This window comes from Pogona vitticeps, chromosome 4 (assembly GCF_051106095.1).
Source record: "Pogona vitticeps strain Pit_001003342236 chromosome 4, PviZW2.1, whole genome shotgun sequence".
Classification (NCBI taxonomy): domain Eukaryota; kingdom Metazoa; phylum Chordata; class Lepidosauria; order Squamata; family Agamidae; genus Pogona; species Pogona vitticeps.
The window spans coordinates 225,013,416-225,037,958 of NC_135786.1; the positions used below are offsets into that span (position 1 = coordinate 225,013,416).

The 24,543-nt window shown below is 40.0% G+C and overlaps 1 protein-coding gene across 5 annotated transcripts in view; it reads left to right on the forward strand.

Annotated features, from left to right (window-relative positions):
* Positions 1 to 24,543, forward strand: part of COL14A1 (collagen type XIV alpha 1 chain) — a 167,934-nt gene that overhangs the window by 17,409 nt on the left and 125,982 nt on the right. For 4 of the 5 annotated variants that reach the window (XR_012086990.2, XM_072999288.2, XM_072999286.2 and 1 more), the window contains exons 2-5: positions 5,060 to 5,186; positions 15,406 to 15,522; positions 20,446 to 20,589; positions 24,165 to 24,284. Coding sequence is in view for 4 of the 5 variants with exons in the window: in XM_072999288.2 (XP_072855389.2) it covers positions 5,093 to 5,186; positions 15,406 to 15,522; positions 20,446 to 20,589; positions 24,165 to 24,284 (475 nt within the window). In the remaining variant the exon portion in view is untranslated. The remainder of the gene's footprint in view (positions 1 to 5,059; positions 5,187 to 15,405; positions 15,523 to 20,445; positions 20,590 to 24,164; positions 24,285 to 24,543) is intronic. The other variant, XM_072999289.2, reaches the window with a different exon arrangement.

Here is a 24,543-nt window from a genome sequence, read left to right on the forward strand (position 1 = left end):
CCCAATTTTCTTTCCTGTTATATTCCAGTCCCCTCTGTTATTCTGGCCCCAGCACACACATAAACATGTCATGCCCAATTATGCTTTCTCTGGCAGTCAGGGGCTTGTTGAATCTAGCCCCTTAATCTGAAAGTATTATCCCCAGTGGTATGTGGTGAATCCTCGGCTTGGTTTCAACATTTACAACATGATGACAGTCACAGGTTTGCATTGTTCTTTTGACTGCCAGCTGACCAGTAAAATATACAGCTTGTGCTAGCTTGGTACCTGGTTTATTGAAAGAGACTTGTTGCATTTGTCATTATAGTTTTGACAACAACTGCCAAATTATTGTTACTCCGCAGGCAAAGGTAATTTGTTGTGTTGTGTGTTACTGAAATGTTGTGATTTTAGGCAGAAAAATATCCCCCAGTTCTCTCCAGTGGCCAATTCTGACATTGCACCCTTAAAAGGCTTGAGAAAAACACAAAAGAGGAAGAAAAATAATATTTCCTTTACTACTTAGAATTGACTTGCATGAAACTTGAAAATTTCTTCTGAACCTCAATGTTCAAAAGTAAAACTCAAAAGGAACAATAAAAATGTACATCACACCAAAAAGTTACTCTGTAGCTCCTAGTTACATTGCTTTTAAAGCTGCCACTAAAAGTAATGTACAGGTCGCTCCTAGTTACATTGCTTTTGAAGCTGCCACTAAAAGTAACTTACAAGCCATATGAGCAGCAGGATTTATAACTAGTTCCTTCCAAACTGAGACTCTTGTTCCTTAAACAGCTGCCAATTAATGACCATGCATCAAAACAGAAGACTTAGCATAGGGTTAATTGTACTGTTCGGCACAGTAAGATCAACTAAGATGGAATATTATCAGGGCAGTAGTGACAGCATTGTTCCTGCTATGTTCCTCAGGAGTCCCCCTCCCCTCCCATTGAAAAATAGAGTTGCCAGCAACTTGTACTGGATTTCTTTAACTATCCTGCTGATTCTGGTAGAAAGATCTCATCCCAGTGCTACTATTGTCAGAATAGGTTATCTCATTGCTAGCATTAAGTAAGGTAAGATTCAGATGTCAATCCAATCAGCTTCTGATGGGATGTACGGTATCCAGGTGAATAGCAACACCATTCTCTGAGATTTCAAGACCAACACCTGACAGTGAGTGGCCTGTGTTATTGTAAGGAAGCATCCTTGTGATGTCGCAGAGGTGGGAAAGCAACATTTGGAAGGGGAGCAAGTAAACACACACAAGCAAACCTCTTGATTCTAAGCCAATAAGACCCAGCACCAGCTGGGAATGGGTAGAGACGAGTACTGAGACACTCATTGGAAGGCATCTCTCAGACTTGAATGGAACTTTACCCTTGAATGGAACAAGATTTGTCTCCTTGTTCAGAGACTCAGGGAAGCATACCAGGCTGTATCTTGATATCCTTGAGTTGCAAAAATCTTGGAATGCCTAAGAATGATAGCAGCTATGATGATCTGCTTGATCATAATAGAAATCATGGGAAAGTAAAGTTGGAAGGGGCCGACAAGGCCATCAAGTCCAACCCCCTGCTCAATGCATGAATACAATCAAAGCATATCTGCCAGGTGATTATCTAAGTTTTTTTGAATGCCTTCAGTGTTGGAGCATTCACCAACTCCTGAGGTGACTGGTTCCACTGTTGTACTGCTCTAACAGTTAGGGAGTTTTTCCTGATATTCAACTTTTAACTTGAGCCCATTGTTGTGTGTCCTGCAGTCTGGGATGATCGAGAACAGATCTTGCCCTTCCTCTGTATGGCAGTCTTTCAAATATTTGAAAAGTGCTATCATATCACCCCTCCATCTTCTTTTCTCAAGGCTAAATATGCCCAGTTCTTTCAGCCTTTCCTCATAAGGCTTGGTTTCCAGCCTCCTGATCATCCTTGTCACCCTCCTTTAAACTTGTTCCAATTTGTTATCATCCTTCTTGAAGTGTGGTGTCCAGAATTGGATACAAGTCTCAAGGTGAGGCCTAACCAGTGCTGAATAGAGGGGGACTAGGACCTCTTTTGGAAGGGGAGTAATAGATGGTATCGATACACCATATGAGGTGCATTCATTCCTACAGTGGCATGATTTTTCTTTTAAAAAGACCGCATATACATGCCCAGCACGGAGTTCCTGAAACTATAGTGGCCAGATGCAAGAGGACTTTGCACCTATCCTTTAAATAACCATCCAGAAGAAGAAAATTTTAGCCTGGAAATCTGTGGTTCATGCATGGGACCTATGTGGATATATGTTGTGTGTATACAGTTGTTAGACTCTGGCCATTTTCCATTCTTAATGTGTTTTCTGTAAATGACCCAAGACCTTTTAAACTTTTCAAACATTCTGTGAATGGGGCTGAGTGAATTAGGACTGGCATTTTTTGGTTACTGAATTTTAAAACATATTGTATTACTTTTTTAAAAAGCACTTTATGTTATTATTTGCTTTTGTTAGGGCAGCCTTGTAAATATTGCTTTCTATGCCTGTCCTTTAAAAGAAAGAGAAAATTCATCACCTTGAAAAGGGTTTTACCTAAAGTTTGCATATGACCTTATATATGGGCGAGAGTAGCTTGTGAGTAGGGCAAAGCGGTACCTCCCTCTGAAATGTTGAGGTGAAATTCCCTCTTCCCCAGGGTAGATTTGATTTAAATCAAATTTAATTTTTTTTAAAATGGTTTTGATCATTTAAATCACTGGTTCTTAACCTTGGGTTACTCAGGAGTTTTGGACTGCAACTCCCAGAAGCCTTCACCACCAGCTGTCCTGACTGGGGTTTCTGGGAGTTGCAGTTCAAAGGCATCCGAGTAACAAAGGTTAAGAACCACTGATTTAAATGATGATGTGATTTTTTAAAAAATCATTCATTTCGATTCATCCTGCTCTCTGCCCCCCCATGTCCTGATCCATGAGTATGCACAAATGTAGACATAGTTAATATAACTTAAATAGTAGTACAATATATCTCACAATGGCAGGGAAGACTGTCTGGTGACCTGCATGTCTGGTCCTCCTTCCACTGTGAAGATGCTAACTGATGATGGACCAATTCAAAGCACACTTGGAATAGAAAGACAGAGGCTACTCCCTGTGGGGCAGCACCTCTCATGGACACGGAATGGGCAGATAATTTTCAGAGAAAGTTGTAGAGATACACCATAGCAACGGGAATGTAGACATCCCAATGACTGTGGCTTCTATCAGGTGGGGTGGACTCAAGCCATCAAACTCTGTGACTTCCCTGTAACTGATTAAAGGCTTTTTGTTGTTTAGTCATTTAGTCGTGTCTGACTCTTCGTGACCTCATGGACCAGAGCAGGCCAGGCCCTCCTGTCTTCTACTGCCTCCCAGAGTTAGGTCAACTTCATGTTGGTCGCTTCGATGACACTATCCAACCATCTTGTCCTCTGTCGTCCCCTTCTCCTCTTGCCTTCACACTTTCCCAACATCAGGGTCTTTTCCAGGGAGTCTTCTCATGAGATGGCCAAAATATTGGAGCCTCAGCTTCAGGATCTGTCCTTCCAGTGAGCACTCGGGGTTGATTTCCTTTAGAATGGATAGGTTTGTTCTCCTCACAGTCCAGGGGATTCTCAAGAGCCTCCTCCAGCACCACAATTCAAAGCATCACTTCTTCAGCAATCAGCTTTCTTTATGGTCCAGCTCTCACTTCCATACATCCCTACAGGAAAAACAATAGCTTTGACTATGCGGACTTTTGTTGGCAGGTGATGTCTCTGCTTTTTAGATGCTGTCAAAGTTTGTCATTGCTTTCCTCCCAAGAAGCAGGCATCTTTTAATTTTGTGGCTGCTGTCACCATCTGTAGGGATCATGGAGCCCAAGAACGTAAAATCTGTCACTGCCTCCCTATCTTCCCCTTCTGTTTGCCAGGAGGTGATGGGACCAGTGGCCATGATCTTGGTTTTTTTGATTTTGAGCTTCATACCATTTTTTGCACTCTCCTCTTTCACCCTCTTACAAAGTTATTTAATTCCTCCTCACTTTCTGCCATCAGAGTGGTATCATCTACATATCGAAGGTTGTTGATATTTCTTTCGGCACTCTTAATTCCGGCTTGGGATTCCTCCAGTCTGGCCTTTCGCATGATGTATTCTGCATATAAGGATACAGCCTTGTCGTACTCCTTTCCCAATTTTGAAGCAATCGGTTGTTCCATATTCAGATTAAAGGCTTTAGTGTATCAAATTGAGGACTGTCTGAACTTGCATAAGCTGAATCCTTTAACTAGAAAGGAATAAGTGCTTGCATAGAGCTTGAGCATTCCAGAGAATGTCTTTGTATCCGCATGCTAGCATGTATTTCATAAACCTGGTCAAGCGCTGTATCCAAACCTGGCACAGCAAGAAGTAAATCATGCTTACAAAGCCTGATTTCAAGTATCTTGCTCTGTGTTGCAGTGGTTAAACTGCAGTGCTATAGTCAACCCTCTGCTCACAACCTGAGTTAAAGTAGTTTGCACAAGGTTGACTCAGATTGGTAAAATGAGTACCCAACGTGCTTGGCAGCAAAGAATCCCCTGCATAATTATGTTGTAAATCACCCACAAGGTGTTCTAGCACTATGGGTGTTATATAAGTTGAAACAACTGGTATTTCCCCCCCAATTTCTTGTTTTCCTCATAATATGAAGTAATCTCGTCAAAGCAATTTTGTGGGCTGAAAGCACACATTTATTTGCTTAAAGCAAAACTAAGTCAGTCTGTGAGAAAGTAATTGTAGCAAAATGTTGAGCCTTGCTTTTCCAGTTTCATCTTGCCATGTGTAGTCTCTTCCAAATATTTTCAAAAAACTGATCGTGATGGCGATAATGATACCAAATTGTGTGTTTTTATTTATGTAAAATATTTTTACACTGCTGTTCCAGGCAAAGCCTTATTGTAATATACTTATTAAGACATACTTCACTTTTGAATATCCATCAGCATGGGTTGTAACCTTGCTGAGAATTTTGCTGCCCAGGACTGAATTTTGAAATAATACCTCCCGTTTCTGTTCTTTTATAAATGCTTCTTTTGTTTCTGCAGCTTGGTTGATGCTCCGTAAATCCAACAGCAAGAATGAAGGTCCATCATCAGTTCAAGACACTGAGCTGGTTTCTCTTTATCTTCATCGCACTCACGGCTCAATTAATCCGTCATGTCCAGAGTCAAGGTAAGCTTATCAGTAAGAATTTAAATGAACAGTTATTCGATATGATCATAGGGCTGTCTGATGTGCAGAAGTGGACTTTTCCAAGTTTATTCCTTACCATTTAAACAAACAAAAACTCTTGTATCAGCGTCTTTGGATTGGCTTCTTCAGATCTGGAATAGGCCTCAGGGTACTTGTTTTTAATATCCGTTGTACAGTTGTTTTACTCTGTTTCTGAGTGCATGTCAACTTTTCTTTCATGGAAAACTGTGGATTATAAGCTACTTCTACCCTATCACCAAGTACCATACATGCTACTTTTACCAGCCCTGTGACATACAGTAGGAGTGAAATATATGCTGTTGTTCAAGGTTCTGTTGTCCAGCCGCTCCTTTCCATAACAAATTATATTCCTATGGCACCATAACAGTAGATTTCACTTTTTAACAAATATAACCCATAGCATAAATATTGTAAGTTATAAGACAACCTCTAGCCAATTGTTAAACAAGCCAGCTACAAAAGTAAGATCTTTGGTAGTTTTGTTTATCCACCTAGAGCTTGTCTTAAACCATGATTCCTGTTTCATACTTATCAACAAGCCAGGAAGCATAGGAATCGAATCTGAATTCTGGTTAAATTTGCCTCCCAACCACCAAGGAAACAGGGGGGAGGGGAGTGTGCAGACATGAGGCTTTGATCAGGTTTGCAAAGACTCACCCATGGAGTTCTGAATCCTGGTTTCACGTTACATGAAAATGACCAGAATTCTATTGCTGACTTACATTTAAGTCTTAGTGGGATGTTACTGCTCATTAATGAAGTGCTAGTTGTGTTCTGGGGGGCAGGCACCCATGAATGCAACTGGCGCTTTATTAATGAGCAGCGTTTTCCTGACAAGGTTTCTGTTTCCTTGACATCAGCATAACTTGTCAATCAGAAGGAAATAATTCAGTAACGTGCAGAGGCCAAACTCACACTTTTTGTTTCTTAACACTCCCTCTGATGTGGAAATGGTCTGTGGACATGGCACATTCTGCTTAGGTGGCCCATCAATGGATTAGTTTAATATATTGTCTCACAAGGCTGTTAACATATGAATTTTCTAGTTGTGAGCATTATGCCTTGTAAAAAGATTTCTGTTGTTTTCTGCTAGATCATCACTAATCATGAGTGACCTATTTTTAGTTTGCTACAGACACTTACTTTCAACTACAGAGAAATCAGGAGCCTGCGTTGCCTGTGGTCTCTATCATTAGTTATTGATTGCAAGCGGTTTACATAATACAAGACTGTCCTGGAAAGTTATAAGCAGGTTGCCACGTGTTCTGTAAATATATTCTGAACAGTAGCTAGTATTCATATTTACTCCTTCTATTTATGTTTGTTGTCAGGTTTGGGGACTGATCCGACTGGAGATTGGAAAAATTACTTTTTGACTACAACTCCCTTAATCCCCCCCCCCCCGGGAAGTATTTGTGTTAGTCTTGTAGCAAAACTAACAAATAGCTCTGTGGCACCTTTATGATTGACCAGTTCTATTGGGCTTAACAGTTTGATGAGTTGCATCTGAAGAAGTGGACTATGGTTCACAAAAATGGACACCAAATAGAACTCGTGAGTCTTAAAGGTACCATAGGATGTTGTCATATTTTCAGGATCTCCTAGCCATTATGGCCACAATCCATGCTTACTGGGGTTTCCTGGTAGATGTTGTTTGAAGAACCAAGTTCTCCTATCCCTAACTCTAACACAAAAAAAATCGACAGATATTTTCTCTATCCACAGATGCCTTATGTTTCACATTGGTAAAAATACATAACCCTACTACTTTTGCTACACTTTGCTAAAAACTATTGTTTACCTACACTAGCTGCCATATTTGAATGTGCATCCATGGTTGCTAAAATGACCATAAATGACCACAGCAATGTGTCTGAGTTTATCTATGGTTGGCCAGCATCCTTTATGTTGACTAGATGGGTGCCATGGTAAGAGCTATAATTTACTAAGGGAACACACAGAGGCAGGACAAAGGAGTAAGGATAGCAGCTGAAACTCCATGCTTGCTTTCAGAGCTGGTACTGATATTATTGAACAGATTCATATTCAGTTCATTCTCAGCTCTTTTAGGTTTTATTTTGAGCTCTGCACCATCCTCTTTAATAGTACAAAGATAACTTTTCGCTTTTCCATACAACAGAGGAGCACATTTATGATAACTGTTCCTAACAGCATGAAATACTTATGTTTCCTAAGCCCAGTATTTATTCCTTTGAGTGCAGTTTGCTATATGAGCACCATCTGGGGCTTGTTTTTGTTTTTGTTTAATAGTCTAGTGCTATGTTTGGTTACTTGAAAGTAAGTTATTTCAATACAGTGTGCTAACCCCCAAAGTGATGTACATAGCATTGCAACGTGGCCTTGTCCATAGCACTGCATTACAAAAAATAAAAATCAAACAGCTGGATCGAGTTTCTGAATTTGCTGGTTTCCTTCCTCTGTAGTTTAAACCATTTAAGGAAAACTGTTATTTCAAAATAAAGCTAGTTTTTCTTCTCTAAGGGAAGCTGCTAGCTTTTTTGTTCAATGAATTGAACCTTTCAGACCACCTTCCATGTCTGTTATCAAGGTTGTTTCTGGAGTGCTACAACGGCAATGAAAAATAGCCAAGTTTGATAAGATCTGCAGAAGCCAAGAGCCTTGAACTTGTCTTTCGCCTTCTTGTGGATGAATGCTTTAATGTTGCTGCCGGCCATGAATTTGTGCATTCCTGCAAAATCACTTAACAAGCTCGAGCTACTGATTTTTATCAGCTTAACTTGACTGATTCTAGACTGATTCTTTTTCTTTCTACAAGAAGTGAGATTTTTTATTCCACAGGCTATAAAGGTGTTCCACAGAAATAAAGAGTCCCTCTTCAGGTTGGTGACGGTGAAGTCATTCCAATCAATATCTTGTTGTGTTTGTCCAAGAGTTAGAGTTTTAAACTTTCCTCTAGTTTGTGTACTTTCTTGTGCAAGAACACCAGTCTTTGCATAACTAGGTTAGGTATCTATTCAAAGGAACTCATTTGGCCTCTATTTATTGTTATGAGCAAGGAATCTTCTTGGTGTGGATTTTCCTTCTTAACTTCACTCTTTCTTTTTGAATAAACAAGCAACTATTTGGTGAAGATTGCCTAGTTATGTAAAGACATTCCTGCACAATTCTTCTAGATTCTTGTGTTGTAGTTTTCTAGTATATACACAGAAACATCTGGATGACTGTGTCTTTCTTTTCATTTCTATGTTGGTTTAGGGATTCTGGAAATCTGCCTTGTTTGGTGATGGCTACTTATCAATGATGTCAACTTTCTCTTTCTTTAATGTGTTTCTTAAGCTGTATCTGAATGGTAGGAACCGGGCTGAGCCTCCAGTTTCTACAGTTTAAAAGGTCCCAGATAACTAAGATACCTGTACACAATCGTGGGTAGCTGCTGCCACTCAGAGCAGAGACACTACTGGGAGAGCTTGAAAATTGCTTTGAAGATGGATTAGTGTAACTATGTGTGGAGGCAGTCCATTCATAACTCAGCAGTGGCAGGATGGAGCTCTGGAGCCCAGCCCTTTGAGGTACCACTGCTTAGCTATGGATGGGTGACTTTAGCATGACATATTCATTTGTCTCAGAAGTAACTTTCTAAGAGTTTGCTCTGCCAAGTTCTGGCTCAAGACTCTTTGTTTCCAGAAATGGAACAGCCAAACCCTCAGTTCCACAAAACACAAGGAAGCTCAGTTTATTCTCGTATCCACAGAAGGAAATTCCAGAAACATCTATCCAGGGGAGTAAAAATACAATAAGACTAAATTAAATAACCAACATGTTGCTGCCTTTGACAGCCAAGGGCCAGACCTGGCTGTGACTCATTCATTATATGGGAGCTTCTAGAGGGAGAGAGACGGCTCCTGGGGAGTGCAAAGGTTTGCACTTGTGCAAATGAAATGAAACCCACAAGTGCAAGGTTCCTTATAAATGCAATGTGTCATTTGCATAATTAACTTGTAAATCACCCAGAGAGTGTTTGAAGCACTATGGGGCAGTATGTAAGTAGCACACATTTTACTTTAGTTCCCTGCCCTTTCTTATTCATAGAACTCATTTTCGTGTTCAGCTGAAACAAAGAATATACAAGTGGTGCCTCGCTAAATGATGATAATCCATTCTACTGAAATCATTGTCCATTCCACTGAAATCATCGTCTAGCGAAAAGCATTTCTCCATTGGAATGCATTGAAACCTGTTTATTATTTATTTATTTTATTTTATTTTATTTATATCCCGCCTATCTGGTCGGATTAGGACCACTCTAGGCGGCTAACAACATAAAATAGTACAATACATATATATAAAACGATTTTTACATAGCAGAAACATTAAACAAGATGGGAAAAACAATAGGAAAGGGAAAGAAAAAGGGCATCAGGAATACGTTCCAATGGGGAAGAATTGTCGTTGTCTAGCGAAGATCAGCCATAGGAAAGCCGCTTTGTTGAACTGCCGTTCAGCTGTTTAAATAGCTGTCTTGCGAAGCTTAGGTCCCGAAAACATCCGTTTTGCAAGCGCGGAAGGAGCTGTCAAAATCGTGGTCTAGCGAAAATTAGTTTGCAAAGCAGGGACCAAACATTGTCCAGTGAAATTCCCCCATAGGAATCACTGTAAAGTCAATGTCTAGCGAAAAAACTGTCATGTGGGGTAAATGTCTAGCGAGGCACCACTGTATAGCTTTACAGATGTTGTTGACATGTGGGTCCCATCATCCCTCATTCTTAGCTATGCTGACTAGGGCTGATGAGTTCACAGGTCCTGCAATATATGGAAGACCACACATTATTTTTTTACCCTAACTAAAATGGTATCCTTTGACATTTCATTCATCTTTCCTCCAGGGAAAAAAGTCTGAACTATCTTTACAACATTTTGTGGTTTCCCCATGGGATTATGGAAGCACACATTCTGCTTTAGGGCAAAACCAGATTTAAATTGTAAATAGGAAAAAGTTTTTTTAAAAAAATTTCCACAAACCTCCAGATGCCGTTTATACTAACAGATTCAACCTACCCTGGTTTGGTTCATCTTTGAACATCTTGAAAAGCATGTTGCATTTCTGTCGCTCCGGTCTGCCTGGCCTTCTAAAATTTCAAGAAATCCCTACTTTAGAACAGAAATGTTTCAGAAGTTTGGTAAGCATGCCATTTCATATTGTGCACATTCCCTCTCTCGGAGTAAGCCAAACTTTTAAAGAAGTGTGGTGGCTATTGTTCCCACCCCCCACCCTCCACCCCCTTGGCCCACTATTTTGTCTTTATTTCTGATGGATATTTGAATGTATGAGATAAGCAAGTTTCCATTTAAGGCAAAGCAAAATGCAAAACCTGGGCACATTCCAGAAAAAAAAATTACACACTCCTTTGTCCTATTGATATCTGTGGATATTCAATAGAAGGACTACTCATGGCCATATTATTGCATGATTCCAAAGGCAGTATCTGCTAGTCTTCTGCACATCCCAAGACTTCCACGAGAGCCAAGTTGAGCCATCTCCCCTCCAAGTACCAGGCATCAGCATTGAATGCTGACTGCCAGAAAACCCTTGAGCACAACTTGACCCTTCCTTGTGCTTTTGGTTAGTGGTAAGAGGAAGTCTTTACCACTGTGAGTGCTTTATTGGTAAGATGAGGGTACTATCCAGTGTTGGACAACATGGAGCTGTCCACTTGTTCCTGCTGCTGTTTAGCCCTTTCCTGTGGCTGCCGTTTACCTAACAAAAAAAGCATCTTAGATGCATTTGTGCAATGGATGTCCTACCAGGTTTGATTCTGAGTATCTACCTTGGATCTCTTGATGTGCTTCGCTGTGGCTATTTATATTTAAATGCTTATTGATGGCTTGCTAAGTCAATAAACTTGAGGCGTTGATAGCAGCAAAACTGAATAACTTCCAGTTTAACTTGAGTTTGAATGGTCTCCTGCTCTCGAATCAACATGCTGACAAATTTTATCCTATACTGACATGGTGGAGATTTATATGCCATCCCTATCTTGATCTTTTGGATCTTTAGTGAACTAGCCAGGCTCCTCCTATACGCATTAGAGGCTGTGCTTGTTTTAGTGGGAGTCCATATTTCGTAAAGACAATGGAACTGGCACTGAATTCCTAAGGCAGGATCCATTTCAGCTGGTGTTCATATTACATGAAGGAGTCTATTTACCCTATCTATCCAAGTTTATTCTGTGAAAGTGGTGTTTTGGATTCAGCCTTTTCTATGATCTAATTTGCTTCAGTACTACTGCCATCAATTTGCCTCTCACATACACTGATTCAAACATGAAAAAACAGCACGTGAAAACGAAAATCCAATCTGTAACCAAAATTCAGAAAAGCTTTATTTTGTATTGAAAGTTAGCATGCCAAGCAGAAGGGATTTATTGATAGATTAGGTTTCATAGGCAGGTCTCTCCTCATCCTCTTCCTCAACCTGCTTCTTTGCAGAGATTCACTCTCTGAAGCGATATGTTTCAGGAAGGATCGCATCCCATTCTAACTGAGCAAATCTGAACCATCTCTGGAAGGCAAATGAGATGTGTTAGCTACAAAGCTTCCCATTTAACATGATATTGCTGCTTCTGCCACAAGAGACGTAGAATGGAATTACGTTATCAGGAGAATCACATGACCCAACTCTTTCTAAACAACCATTCAGATTTCAGATTGGGTTTATTTGTTTGAATCCTCCTCTGTGGAAGAAGAGGTAATAGCACTGTCAAGGTTTCAGGCCCTTCAGATTTTAGACCTGTTGTCTAAAGCCGGTGGAGTTCAGAAAAGCTGTACCATTTGATTCTCCCAGTCATGTCGTTTGCCTTTCAGGCTCAAACTGAAATTTGTTATACAAACTGTAGGTTTCTGTATGCATAAATTCTCTCCCACTCCCTTTCTCAAACCTAAATTGCTTGTCTCTGCTTGCTCAAATCACTCAGTTACTGTCATGTGTATTAAATTCCTTTTGAGTCTGTGTATGATCAACGTAGAGAACACATTTATCATTGGCTCAAATAAACAAAAGAAGGCATCGTTTTAAAATAGGATTGGAAACCCAGTTGATGTGGCATTATATTTAACTTCTTGCATTTGTTTATGTGCTGTCTGAATTATTTTATATTGTTCTTTTTGGTAGGAGTTGAGGCTCATGAATAGCTAGTTAAAAGAATATGCAGATATAAATTCTGTGGAGTCCTGGAATGTTCTGCCACAGTCAAGGAGGGCCAAAATGTGCCACCATGTGAGGTCTTTCCTGGTTGTCGTGGTTTAAAGCATCTCTCTCTCTCTCTCCCTCTCTTTATCTCATCTTAGGTCCTTGAAAATGTAGAGTACACTTTATATCACATTTTGAGTCAGCATTTTTTTTCTGCTTATGGGACAGCCTTCCAGCACTTGCTTGAGTACTATAGAAAAGCTGGAAAATTTGCTTAATGGTCATGCTGGCTGGAGGGTGCTGGGAGCTGTAGTTCAACAAAGTAATGTTCCCAACCTCTGAAAGAGTAATAGATCTGAGGGCTCTGAGAATATACTGCTATAGGCTTTGGTTTGAGAAGGGCAGATAGCTTGAAGGGGGAAAGGTCATAGTGTTGATCAGTTTAGGAGAGGCTGAGGTGGCTGCGTAGCTCAGTTGTTTAGGAGGTTGGGAGCTGCACCATCCCAGAATTCCCCCAAAAAGGAGGGAGTAGTAAACCACTTCTGTGTATTCTCTACCTGGAAAACCTTGAAAGGGGCCACGATAAATCAGAACTGATTTGACGGCATGTGATTATTATTATTATTTATTAGGATTATTATGGAAAAGTCAGAATTATTCATTTGCCATTCCATGCAAACAGTCAATTAAGTTTTTTACATGTTTTAGGAGCAGTTATTTGCAGTAGGATACAGTGGACCCTCTACTTACGGAGTTAATCCATATTGGAACGGTGGCTGCAAGTCAAAACGTCTGTAGGTCGAGTCTCCATTGACCTACAATGCATTGAAAACCGATTAATCCTGTAACCGGCCATTTTTGTTCCATTTTTGTTCCATTTTGGCTTTTTTCTGGTCTGTAGGTCAATTGTCCAGCTGCAAGTCGAACCTAAATTTTCCGGCCAGAGAAGTCTGTAACTCAAAAAGTCTGTACGTTGAACCGTCTATAAGTCAAGGGTCCACTGTAAGTCTTTACAAAGGGACATGGTGGTGCTGTGGGTTAAACCGCAGAAGCCTCTGTGCTGCATGGTCAGAAGACCAGCAGTTGTAAGATCAAATCCACGCAATGGAGGGAGCTCCTGTCGCTTGTCCCTGCTCCTGCCAACCTAGCAGTTCGAAAGCATGTCAATGCGAGTAGATAAAAAAGTACCACCTCAGTGGGAAAGGAATGGCATTCCATGTGCCGTCACGCTGGCCACATGACCACGGAAACTGCCTATTGACAAATGCTGGCTCTATGGCTTGGAGACGGGCGTGAGCACCGCACCCTAGAGTCGGATATAACGGGACTAAATGTCAAGGGGAACCTTTACCTAAATCTTCACAACCTATGACACTCTTTCCCAAGCCAAATTCAGCCACCATGAGTCATCTGTGATGGCTTGCCAACCACTTGGTGATTAGCTGTCTTCATAATCTTGGTGTATCAACAAAACCAAGTTTTCAAACCTTTGGTCTACTTTGTTTGACAAGCAGTCACAAATTGTGTAGGCCTGGGGCTAAAGTCTTCTGCATGTGGTTGATCATGAAATCATGGAGAGGTATTATATATGTGCTTGTGACCAGAATCCTATTATTGTTCACATAAGATCTGCATGACTTGCCACAGCTAATTGTAAGTAAAAGGTGTTGGGCTTCCGCTTAGTTATCCAATCAGGTGTGAGTACATGACAGAGATGTGCCCCAGCACCTTGTCAGTTAGCTACAATTAGGTATTGTAAGTTACACAGAACCTTAAATGAGCACCAGTAGGAATACGGCCAGTGTGTATACGTGCCTTTCGGAAAATGCATGTGTCCACTTGTGAACATGATTGTCTGGCGACATTCAACAGATACATTTTTTAAATTTACTTTCAATGAGAATTCCACAACTGTAATCATATAGATGCAGTGAAATTATTTATAGGATTGTTTCAGGTCTAAGGATTCTTGGTTTCCTTTGGGAAGCTATGACAAGTATACCATATTTGTATGCAGCTTTTCAGAGCAAGTACAGTGTAGGCATCTTCTGTGTGAGATTCTTTCCTATACTAGCTTCATTGCTAGATGTTAATAGCCAATTGGTTCATTATATATTGTGATGCCTACCACCATTGCTTCCCTTTGAACATCACAATATGCCCTACATGCAGAAATACACTCACTTTTGTAAGCCTTATAATATCGGAAAATATGAGCTTGAGCCATCTCCCCCACCCCGAAAAAATTTTTAAAGTAAGCTGTTACAAGTAATGACATTACTTGTAACATATTACTTCAGGAGAATAACAGGCACTAACGATCTTAAGTAACTCAACAACTGGTAACATCACCCCCACCCATGTTACTTATTACTTTTTCTTTTTACTCTTATGGGGCAAAAAAAGTTTTAGGAAAGCAATGAAGAGATTAGTTCAAAATTTAGGACCATTTCATTTTTAATGGATTTTGAAAGGAGGAAAAAAAAGGAACAAGGGGAACTGAGCAATGTAGAATGGCAATGAGTAACAGTGGAGTGAGTTAATGAGTAATGATAATGATTTATTTTAATAAGTAACTTGCCAAGCTATGCCTTCCTCCCTGTCCCATGGAGACCCTAGACCCCTAGGCGAGCATCCTAAAATGTTCCCTCTCACATATGTGATAGATCCAAGTTTGTGCAGTGGCTTTGCTTGCTAAGCTAGGGCCCTTTAATGTCTAACCCTCATGTTTCTTCATCTTTCCTTGTGGTGTCAGTCATTCTTTTTTAATTCATTGTGTAGGGTATGTCTTTGGGAACAGTAATGCACCTTGGGATATTTAATGTCACTTTACAAACTAATAGACTTGCACCGTATAGCTCTTCTGATAACTTGCATCCTTCGTCTTGTCTAGAAAATGTGTTGTGTCTTTTAATTTGAATGTCTGTATGTGCTGAAATTTGAATTTTCAGTCTGTGCAAAATTGTATTGATACTTCAGCATCTCTCTATATTTTTGCTTCTTTTTCAGTGGCCCCACCGTCAAGATTAAGATATACTGTTGTTGATCATGACAGTATTCAGATTTCATGGAAAGCCCCTAAAGGGCAGTTTGATGGATATAAACTCCTTGTCACGCCAAATGCAGGTAAAAGAAATAAGAAAAATAGTTTTAAGCCTGTGTGGTTTCTTAGAAGCATGTGAAGTATTCCTGCATTATATATGAAAAAGCATTACATACCAGACTTCTAATAATCCAGTTTTAGTATTGTTTCACTTGCTCAGGAAGGCTAGGACAGAAAATATAGGGTGAGGGTGGGGGAAGCAAGTGAAATATATCTGTGAATTGTTCCTTATGGCGAGAGTATCTGGAACTAGATATTTCTCTCCCTTGGAATTACATGGGTAATATTCTTCTTTCAACCTCTGTCACTAGTATTTCATGCAAAGCAAAGTTGTCTCTTCCGCTTGACAGAATTGCTAGTTTAGGACATTTCAATAAGAAGACTGGGGAGTGGCAGACAAAGTTTCTGTGAAAGGCAGCTGGATCCACAAACCACCTTTGAAAAAATTGTGAGGTAGTGGTGACCACAGCAAGCTTTAGCTGAGTTCTACAACACATGGTCAGGTTATGACAAAATTGCCAGATCTTGGGGGTGCTGTCTGGTAACTTTGATGGCCTTCCTCACTACTCACAAAGGGAGGTCGCCACGTCACTTTAAAACCCTTTACTCCACTTTACTGCCACCAACCATTCCTTAATAAGATAAGTAACTCATAAGGCCAGTATAATTTTCAAAATAAAAACTTGGTTTATTGAATACAAACATAAAGGAATGGGAAATCACTATTAAAGAAATAATTGATCAATCACTGTTTCTCAGGCACTAGCTATCACAGACTCTTTCTCACTGACTCTCACTGACTCTAAGAACACTTTAACACTCAGCTCATTCTTTCATCTTAAGTTCCAGTCAGCAATCTCTCCTCTCCCTTCTTTCTCTCACACACCCCTTTATACACCAGCTCCTCCCCTTAAGTTCCGCCCTCCGTCACACCATTGGTCGATGACTCACTGACGGACAGGTGAGGTCAGGGCTGCCTGTTACAGTAACGTCTGTATCTCTCTGGTTCTCCAGCTAAGGAGACAAATCAAAAGGCAACTGGCACTGAAGAAGGAGAGCTTTGGTTTTATTTGGGTGGCCCCCTTAATATGTGAATGCTCATCTCTTCCCAACATCCACTGACACCCAACTGGGTCAGTCCGAAGATGTGTGTATGTATGTTGGGGGCATTGGATTTGTTTAGGAAATAGTACCACATTGTCTTACTTCTGACACGAACACGCACAAACACTTCTTTTGCAGTTGCTACATAACGATCCCTGAAGCATTCCACAAATCAGGGTTCATGGGGTCACAAAAAGGTCTCTTCAAGCCAGTGTGCTGGACCCAACTGTCATATTAAAATGTTAAAATCAACTCTCTTTGACCAGAAGCAGGCTACTTCAATAGCAGTTTCTCAGTTATTTGCTGGATGTTCTCTTGTATACATGGTAGGCAATCACTATGAGAAGTTATTACATATTAGGTGGTATATAAGTATTATAAATAAATAAATAACAAAGGCTAACTTCTAGTAGTAAATCACAACTGGAGCAGGCCCATTGAATCAGTGCAGATTTGATGAGTGAACACCTATGTAATTTCCTGCTCTAGCTGGAAGTTAACTATTGGATTTCAGCTGACATTTACTATAATTGAAAGGCAAACCACACGTTATGCATAAATGTGTGCAGTGCAACTCTTCTTTCTTTCTTTCTTTCTTTCTTTCTTTCTTTCTTTCTTTCTTTCTTTCTTTCTTTCTTTCTTTCTTTCTTTCTTTCTTTCCTTCCTTCCTTCCTTCCTTCCTTCCTTCCTTCCTTCCTTCTTTCTTTCTTTCTTTCTTTCTTTCTTTCTTTCTTTCTTTCTTTCTTTCTTTCTTTCTTTCTTTCTTTCTTTCTTTCTTTCTTTCTTTCTTTCTTTCTTTCTTTCTTTCTTTCTTTCTTTCTTTCTTTCTTTCTTTCTTTCTTGAGATTGAGGGTAGAGTTGCTCTTCTCTCCAATACCCCCCTCCCGGACAAATTCATGAATTTCAGTGAGTGAGAAAGCAGGTTTGGATGATTTTTCCAAAGAAGAAAAGACAACTTCATAATCTCTTTCCTGGTAGTGTTTCTGATCTCTCAGAACTGTAGCTTCCTCAAGGTGCTTTTCATGAGGAAAATAAAATAAAATATATAAATAAATATATAAATTATATATATATAATCTATTTCACTGCACACATCTGTGTGTAACTTGTAGTTTGCCCTTGAGGATTCTGTTAGCTAAAGGAAGATTATTTTGGCTGTTCGCAAACATTCTTACGCAGAAGCCAAAATGTTATATTTGTGTCATGCACTCACATAAAGTGAATGTTTCACCTTGTTAAGCAGTTGAAGATTTAGGAAAGAGACTGCTAAAGGGGGTTTGAATTAGGTTAAATGTCTTAAAAGACCCCTACTAAAACTTTAGGACAAAGCTTTCTTTATAGATGCACATTCCATTTTTAAGGAATGTCTGAATTCACTGTTTTGGACCAGATCCTGGTAGGGAAATGCTTTTCCAGTTTTTCATCTCACAGACGGCACTCCCATAAAATTTAAGGGTCCATAATCATGTGAACTGATTAAATTGTGCAACTCCTCCAGAATTAGCACCTATTCCCACAGAGCATCACTTCTGCAGAAACAACCCATGTGATCGATGCCACTAGCGTGGTGTCTGGCCTTTAAATACCCTGCTGACACTACAGGGTTAATTTAAATGGTCTCGTACAGTAATTACTGGAATTAGCCTTCCCCTAACTCTGGGAAAATGTGATATTTGTATAGATTTTAGAGTAGCAACGAAGAACCTGTGCCGGTGTAAAATGTCAACATAAAATATGATATGACTATCTTAATCTTTGCTCTCTGGGTTTAAGTTCACTCATTTCAATAATCTGTGGTTCCCCGAAACACTGGAGCTTCAGTGGATCCTGTCATGTAGAGCAGTGGTCCCCAACCTTTTTGGGGCCCCAGACCGGTTGGGGGGAGTGGGCTCTATGTGTGTGTGGGGCCTCCTGTGGTGGGCGTGTCATACTCAGGCGATGGGCGTGTCACACTTGTGCGGTGGGCCTGTCATGCTCACAGGGGGCATGCCACACTTGTGGGGGCATGTTAGGCCTGCGTGCATGCACATGAGTGTGACATGCCCACCGCAAGCATGGTATGCCCCCTGCAAGCGCTGCACACCCTGAGTGTGACATGCTCCTCCAAGCGTGACATGCCCACCGCAAGCGCAACACACCCACCTCAAGCACAAGATGCCCCCTGCACGAGTGTGACACACTGAGTGTGACATGGCCCCGCACAAGCTTGACATACCCACCATGTGTGCGTGGGGGGCGGGGCGGACAGCTGTATCTGCGGCCCAGTTCTGGCAAGTTCACGGACTAACATAGTGCCACGGACCGGGGGCTGACGACCCCTGATGTAGAGAGTCTCCTTCATGTGACTTAAATGTAAGGTTATAGGTGGCCTTTCTCTCTTTGCATAAAATTATTTCCAACATACTTTAGAAACAGCCTTCTCTAAAACACATACCCTCTAGACATTTTGAACTGCAGTACCCATTAGCTCCAACCAGCATAGCTAGTGGTTATGTGAGTTAGCTATTAATATATCTTTGACTCTTTTTGAATGGGTTTCAGAAACTTCCACAACAGGCTTGGGTTCTGTAACAGAGAAATCTATGTGAATACTATTCGCTATAATGAAAATATCAGAGCATTGCTCCTTTATATGTAGCACTGGTCTTTTTGGACTTAGTGAAATCACAGATTGTGTGGGATACCTTTACGAACCCATGCAACAGTGGCTTTGAAAAAAAAAAGACAAATTAAATAACCGATCTTGGTGAATGACCAAGATCATCCACACCACTGTATTTCCAATCACTATGTCTGGGTGTGAAAGCTGGGCAGTTAAGAAAGCTGACAGGAAGAAAATTGATTCGCTTGAAATGTGATGCTGGAGGAGAGCTTTGTGGATACCCTGGACTGCCAGAAAGACAAACAAGTGGATTCTATATCAAATCAAGCCTGAACAATCTCTGGAGGGCAACATGTTAAAACTGAGGCTGTCCTACTTTGAGCACATCATGAGAAGGCAGGATTCACTGGAAAAAGACAATAATGCTGGGAAAGATTTAAGGGAGCAGGAAAAGAGGAAGACTGTATGTAAGATAGATTAACTCCCTAAAGGAAGACACAGGCTTGAGTTTGCAAAAGCTACGCAGGGCTATTAAGGGCATGACATTTTGGAGATCACTCATTCACAGGATCGCCATAAACTGAGGGTGAGTTGACTGCACATAACAAAAATAAATAACCAAAAATATGACACAGTCCAATCTACTTGGGCTGGATCCTTTGTCCTTGACACGGCAGTAATTTCCTAATATTGGCGGGCTGTCTCCTCCTCTTGCATTCCTAACTGGTGGTGTAGCAATTTAAGAACCATGATTGTCTGTATCAACAAGAATCCCATATTGTTCAAACATCTTTAGCATTACGTATGAATGTAAGTGATTTATGAGGGTAGTTTCCTCGGTCAGAAGACATGTAGGAGCATGATTTGAAGACACTTCATTCCCCCTTATGCTGCAGGAGTGGTCTGCTGTGTTGAGGCATACATGGTTTCATTTCATAAACTGTATTGCATACACCCTTGTATGCACCTCTATGTCTTAGCTGGATTTTAAACTCTAAACTTGCTGTAGAGTTTCAAGTGGTGTCAGAGAGAAGGGATGCAGTGTGCCTATTTGTTTGGACTAGATGGATGGAGAATTTTAGTTGGAATAAGGGTGCTTCACATGTTTTTATGGTTTCGCTCTGGATTTGTGTAGTTCTTTAAAATGTTATATTGCAAAGATGCACAGAAATGTAAATCTCTTTGCTTAAAAAAACACACACCCAAAAACTGCAATACTGGTCTTATTTCTCTCTTGCAGGTGGAAAAACTAATGAGCTCACTCTTCAAAACAATGCAAACAAAGCAATTATTCAAGGTCTTATCCCTGATCAGAGCTATACAGTTCAAATCATTGCATTTGCTAAGGATGAAGAAAGCAGGCCAGCTGAAGGCCAATTCCGAAGTATGTTATCTCCTATTGTCTGCTTATCTCCTATAATTTTGCTTTACAGAGAAAGCCGATGAGAGATGAACATTGTGAAATGTTCAGAAAAAGGTGTTACCTATTTTTACTTAATAGCATACAAAAGATCTTTGAATTAAGGGTTCAGAATGAAGAGGGGGAGAGTGAACTAAACTGACGTGCAGTAAAGAACACAGACTCTCTTTTTAAAGTTTTTCTAATTGCGCTTAAATAATAAACATAACAAACAAAATAAAGGTACAGAAACCGACTGAAAAAAATTCCCCCCAAACAATAAACATTTTTTAAAAAGAGAAAGAATAACACAACAGCAAAAGTCCCAGCCGCCTAGAGTGGTCCTGACCTGACTAGATAGGTGGGATATAAATAAATAAATAAATAAATAAATAAATAAATAAATAAATAAATAAAATGTAGACTTCATTGAAAGCTGACCTGATTTCCAGGTAGGTATTTATTTGTAGGTGTCATCTATAATGTACATTTTCAAATCCTGGAACAATTGTAAAGTTCTCATAATAATTATTATTGCATGCCATCTGGCACATGGCAACCCTTTCCAATATTTTCTGGGTGGAAAATACTCAAGAGTAATTTCCCATTCCCTTCTTCTGGGGGCATTTCTGGCAGTGTGCAGCTTGCCCAAGGCCACATAGGCTGCCTCTACTTACAGGAGACACAGTGGGGAATTGAACCCCCAACTTCTGCTTCTGCAGCTAGATAGCTAAACAACTCAGCTATCTAGCCAGGGTGGGCTTTTATCTTTCCAATATTGCAGTACCAACATGATTTTCTGCTAAATGAGCCCCAGATTTAGATTCATATATCTGGTGAGTATGAAAGTCACAGTTGCTGCCACGGAATACGATGGTTTGTCCATATTTCCCACCTGTCATGTACCTGACCAGCATTAGATATTTATTAAAAAAAACTTCATTGAGGATTTTTTCCTGTGCTGGTTCAATAAATATCCAGTAGTAGTGGAGATGCTGATCCCTCAAAGATGCAGGGCCATAGTTAAGTATCAATAAATGTTGTTTTGCCAGTCAGCAGAAAATGGGAGGAATTAATCATTCTGGTCAATTGGCTGATCCAACATTAGAAATACTCTGTTAGTCCAATCAAGAGGGGTTTCTTCTCAATGTTCAGTTCAGATATAGTCATTCTTAAACAAACAAAACAACAAGAAACCAAAGCAAAAGGAAAGAATCCTCCGAGCAGTTTACAAATTCATTATGCAGATTACACATTGCCCTCCCCCAGCAAGCCTGGTGTTCAATTTACTGACCTCAAAAGGATGGAAGGCTGAGTGAACCCCAAGCCAGTTACCTGGAACTGAACCCAGGTCCTGAGCAGAGGTTTCACTGCAGTGCTACAGTTTAACCACTGCAGCATGAGGCTCCTCTTAAGTTGAGAATACTCTGTTTTTGTTGTTCCATGGCAGGAGGGTAAATAGAAATATTTATGATAGCCGCAAAGGTTGGCCCAGTATTTGAAGCAAAAAATCCAGTTGTCATAGACTCCATAGCTTCAACAAAGCTGGAGGTATCTTTTACTGGCAGTGACTAGTTTTGCAGTTTTGTAATTTGGAACGGGATCCTCCTAGAGAGTCTGGTTCATTCCTACTGCATTCAGTCAATCATGGGATAATACTTATATGTCCACTGCTACCATAGATCAATCATAAATCCATGCTATGGATCCAAATGTGTGAATCTCTGAATGAAGTCCTGTACCGCGTGACACGGTGGCTGTCCTAACAAAGAATCTGTGCCAATCTTATTGACAGCTCTTTCTCAGTGTAACTGACTGTGTTTACTATAAAAGTCCGATTAAGAAACCCTCAAAAACCACAGGCTCCTTTCAAGTTAAAGAACAAACTGCTGAATGGTTGTTCCAGGCTCTGAGTCATTAGCTGTGGTTTTATTTTAGAGTTCTTTCATTCTGTCAGAAATGCAAGCTTGACAGTGCGATTTAAAATGTCTTTCAGTGTGTTTTCAATACAGTTTCTTTGGCTTCCCTGTGTTTTCATTGGCTGCAGGCACACATAGATCTTCATGACAGTATAATGGTTTGTCTGAATGAAATCATATGTAATGTGCTTACAAAATCCTTCCCTTCTGCCTTAAATGTATGGTTATATAGGTTAAGAATTAGGATTTTTAACTCTTCTGAAATGTAGGTAAAAATGATGCTTCTAGGTACACTTGTGATGTTTTAAATGTATAACTTGAAAAAGTATAGTGTGAATAAATTATTTTTTTGCAAATGCATTTATCATATATAGACTCATTCAGAGTCCTGGGTTTCCTGATGACTCCATGATGATTATGATTTTTTCAGTAGCAAACCAGGTTGCTGATTTGCTAATTGCTGTAGTAGAATGTAGGAAGATGCCATGAAGAGGGATAAGACCTGAATTTTAAAGGAAGAAGGCTACAGTTGTCACACCAGTAGATTTGAGCAAGAATTTGTAATAATGCAACCTTGCCCCCATACAAAATGCTTTTTGGTGACTTCGTTATAAAGTAATGGATCTGTGGCACTGCTGCACTGTGTTTAGTTCCCCGTGTTTTAGGAAGACTAAAGTTGGAGACGATTCAGAGCAAAGTGACCCAACAACATTAAACCATTCAAAATTCAAGAGTTATAGGAAGAGACTGATGGGGCCCAGTATATTTAGTCTAATGAAGAACAGATAAGGGAAATGTTAAAATAATTCACCAGAAATAGGAAGAACCTCTTTTTTTAAATTACAGCTTGGAAAAATGACAGAGATTTTGCAGGGCTTTAATTAGTACTATATTGGTATCTAGTTGATATTCAAAGCAGTGGATATGACATACAAAGCTCTTATAGCTTTCACACTGTATCTAAAAATATGCGCTTCAAATCATCTCATTGCAGTCTCTGTGATGCTCTGTTTATCAGACTTGGTCATTGAGGCCTCACAGAAGTATTTCGGATGAATGATAAAACTGGGCGGAAAGTTAGGAGATATATTGTACATTAATTGAAAGATCAAGACTGGCAATGTTCCTATTGAATATGTTTAGACTAGAGCAGCTGCCGTTGAGAGGAGATGGGATGGGATTCATGGACCATTGATCGGATGAAGTATAAATCGTGTTTCCGTGACAGGCAATGGAAGAAAAATAAGGCTGAAATGTAAAGCAAAATTTTTTGTAGAAAAAAAATCTTGGTTGTGTCACTTTGAAAAGTCAACTTTATTATTAGGGTTGGGGAATATAAATAGCACTTAATAAGGAACTTAAGAATCATCAGCAGTGAGTTGCTGGACTGCATTACTATTACTTGGTCTGTTGTGTTGTATGTTGTGTGGATACTATGAAGCTCTTGGGTGGGGTTTTGGGACTTAGGGATTGTTACAAGGGTGTGTGTATGTTTTTTGGTCTGGTCTCTTAGTGTTCTTTGTGAATTTCATTGTATGTGTATTCAGTGTCAATGACAATAAATTAAATTGAAATTGATTGAATTTGCTATGTTTATATGTAGCTGTTTTTTTTAAAAAGACCAATTGTATCTTTTTGCAGTTAAAGATATTGAAAAAAAGAAGGAAACCTCAGGCAAACCCAAAGTCAAGGATGTAGGGAAATGGAGACCTGCTGTCCCAACAGAGGATACAGAAAGTACAGCATTTCCAAAAGTGGAAGGTCAGAATTTATTGGGGGGGGGAGGGTGGCGGTTGGGTGGGATGACCGTGGTGGTATCGTCTATATTGTTTAGTAAAATCAACATTTTAATATGCATGAAATATGTCCAGGAAGGGACATTGTGCATACAAACAATTTCCTACCGCTTTTTCTAATGCTAACATTGAATCACACTAGTAATTTCTAAGTGCATTGTTAATTATTGCAATGCCTAAAAGTGAAACACCAAGAGCTAAAGAGTTGGGGGGGGGGGGACAGG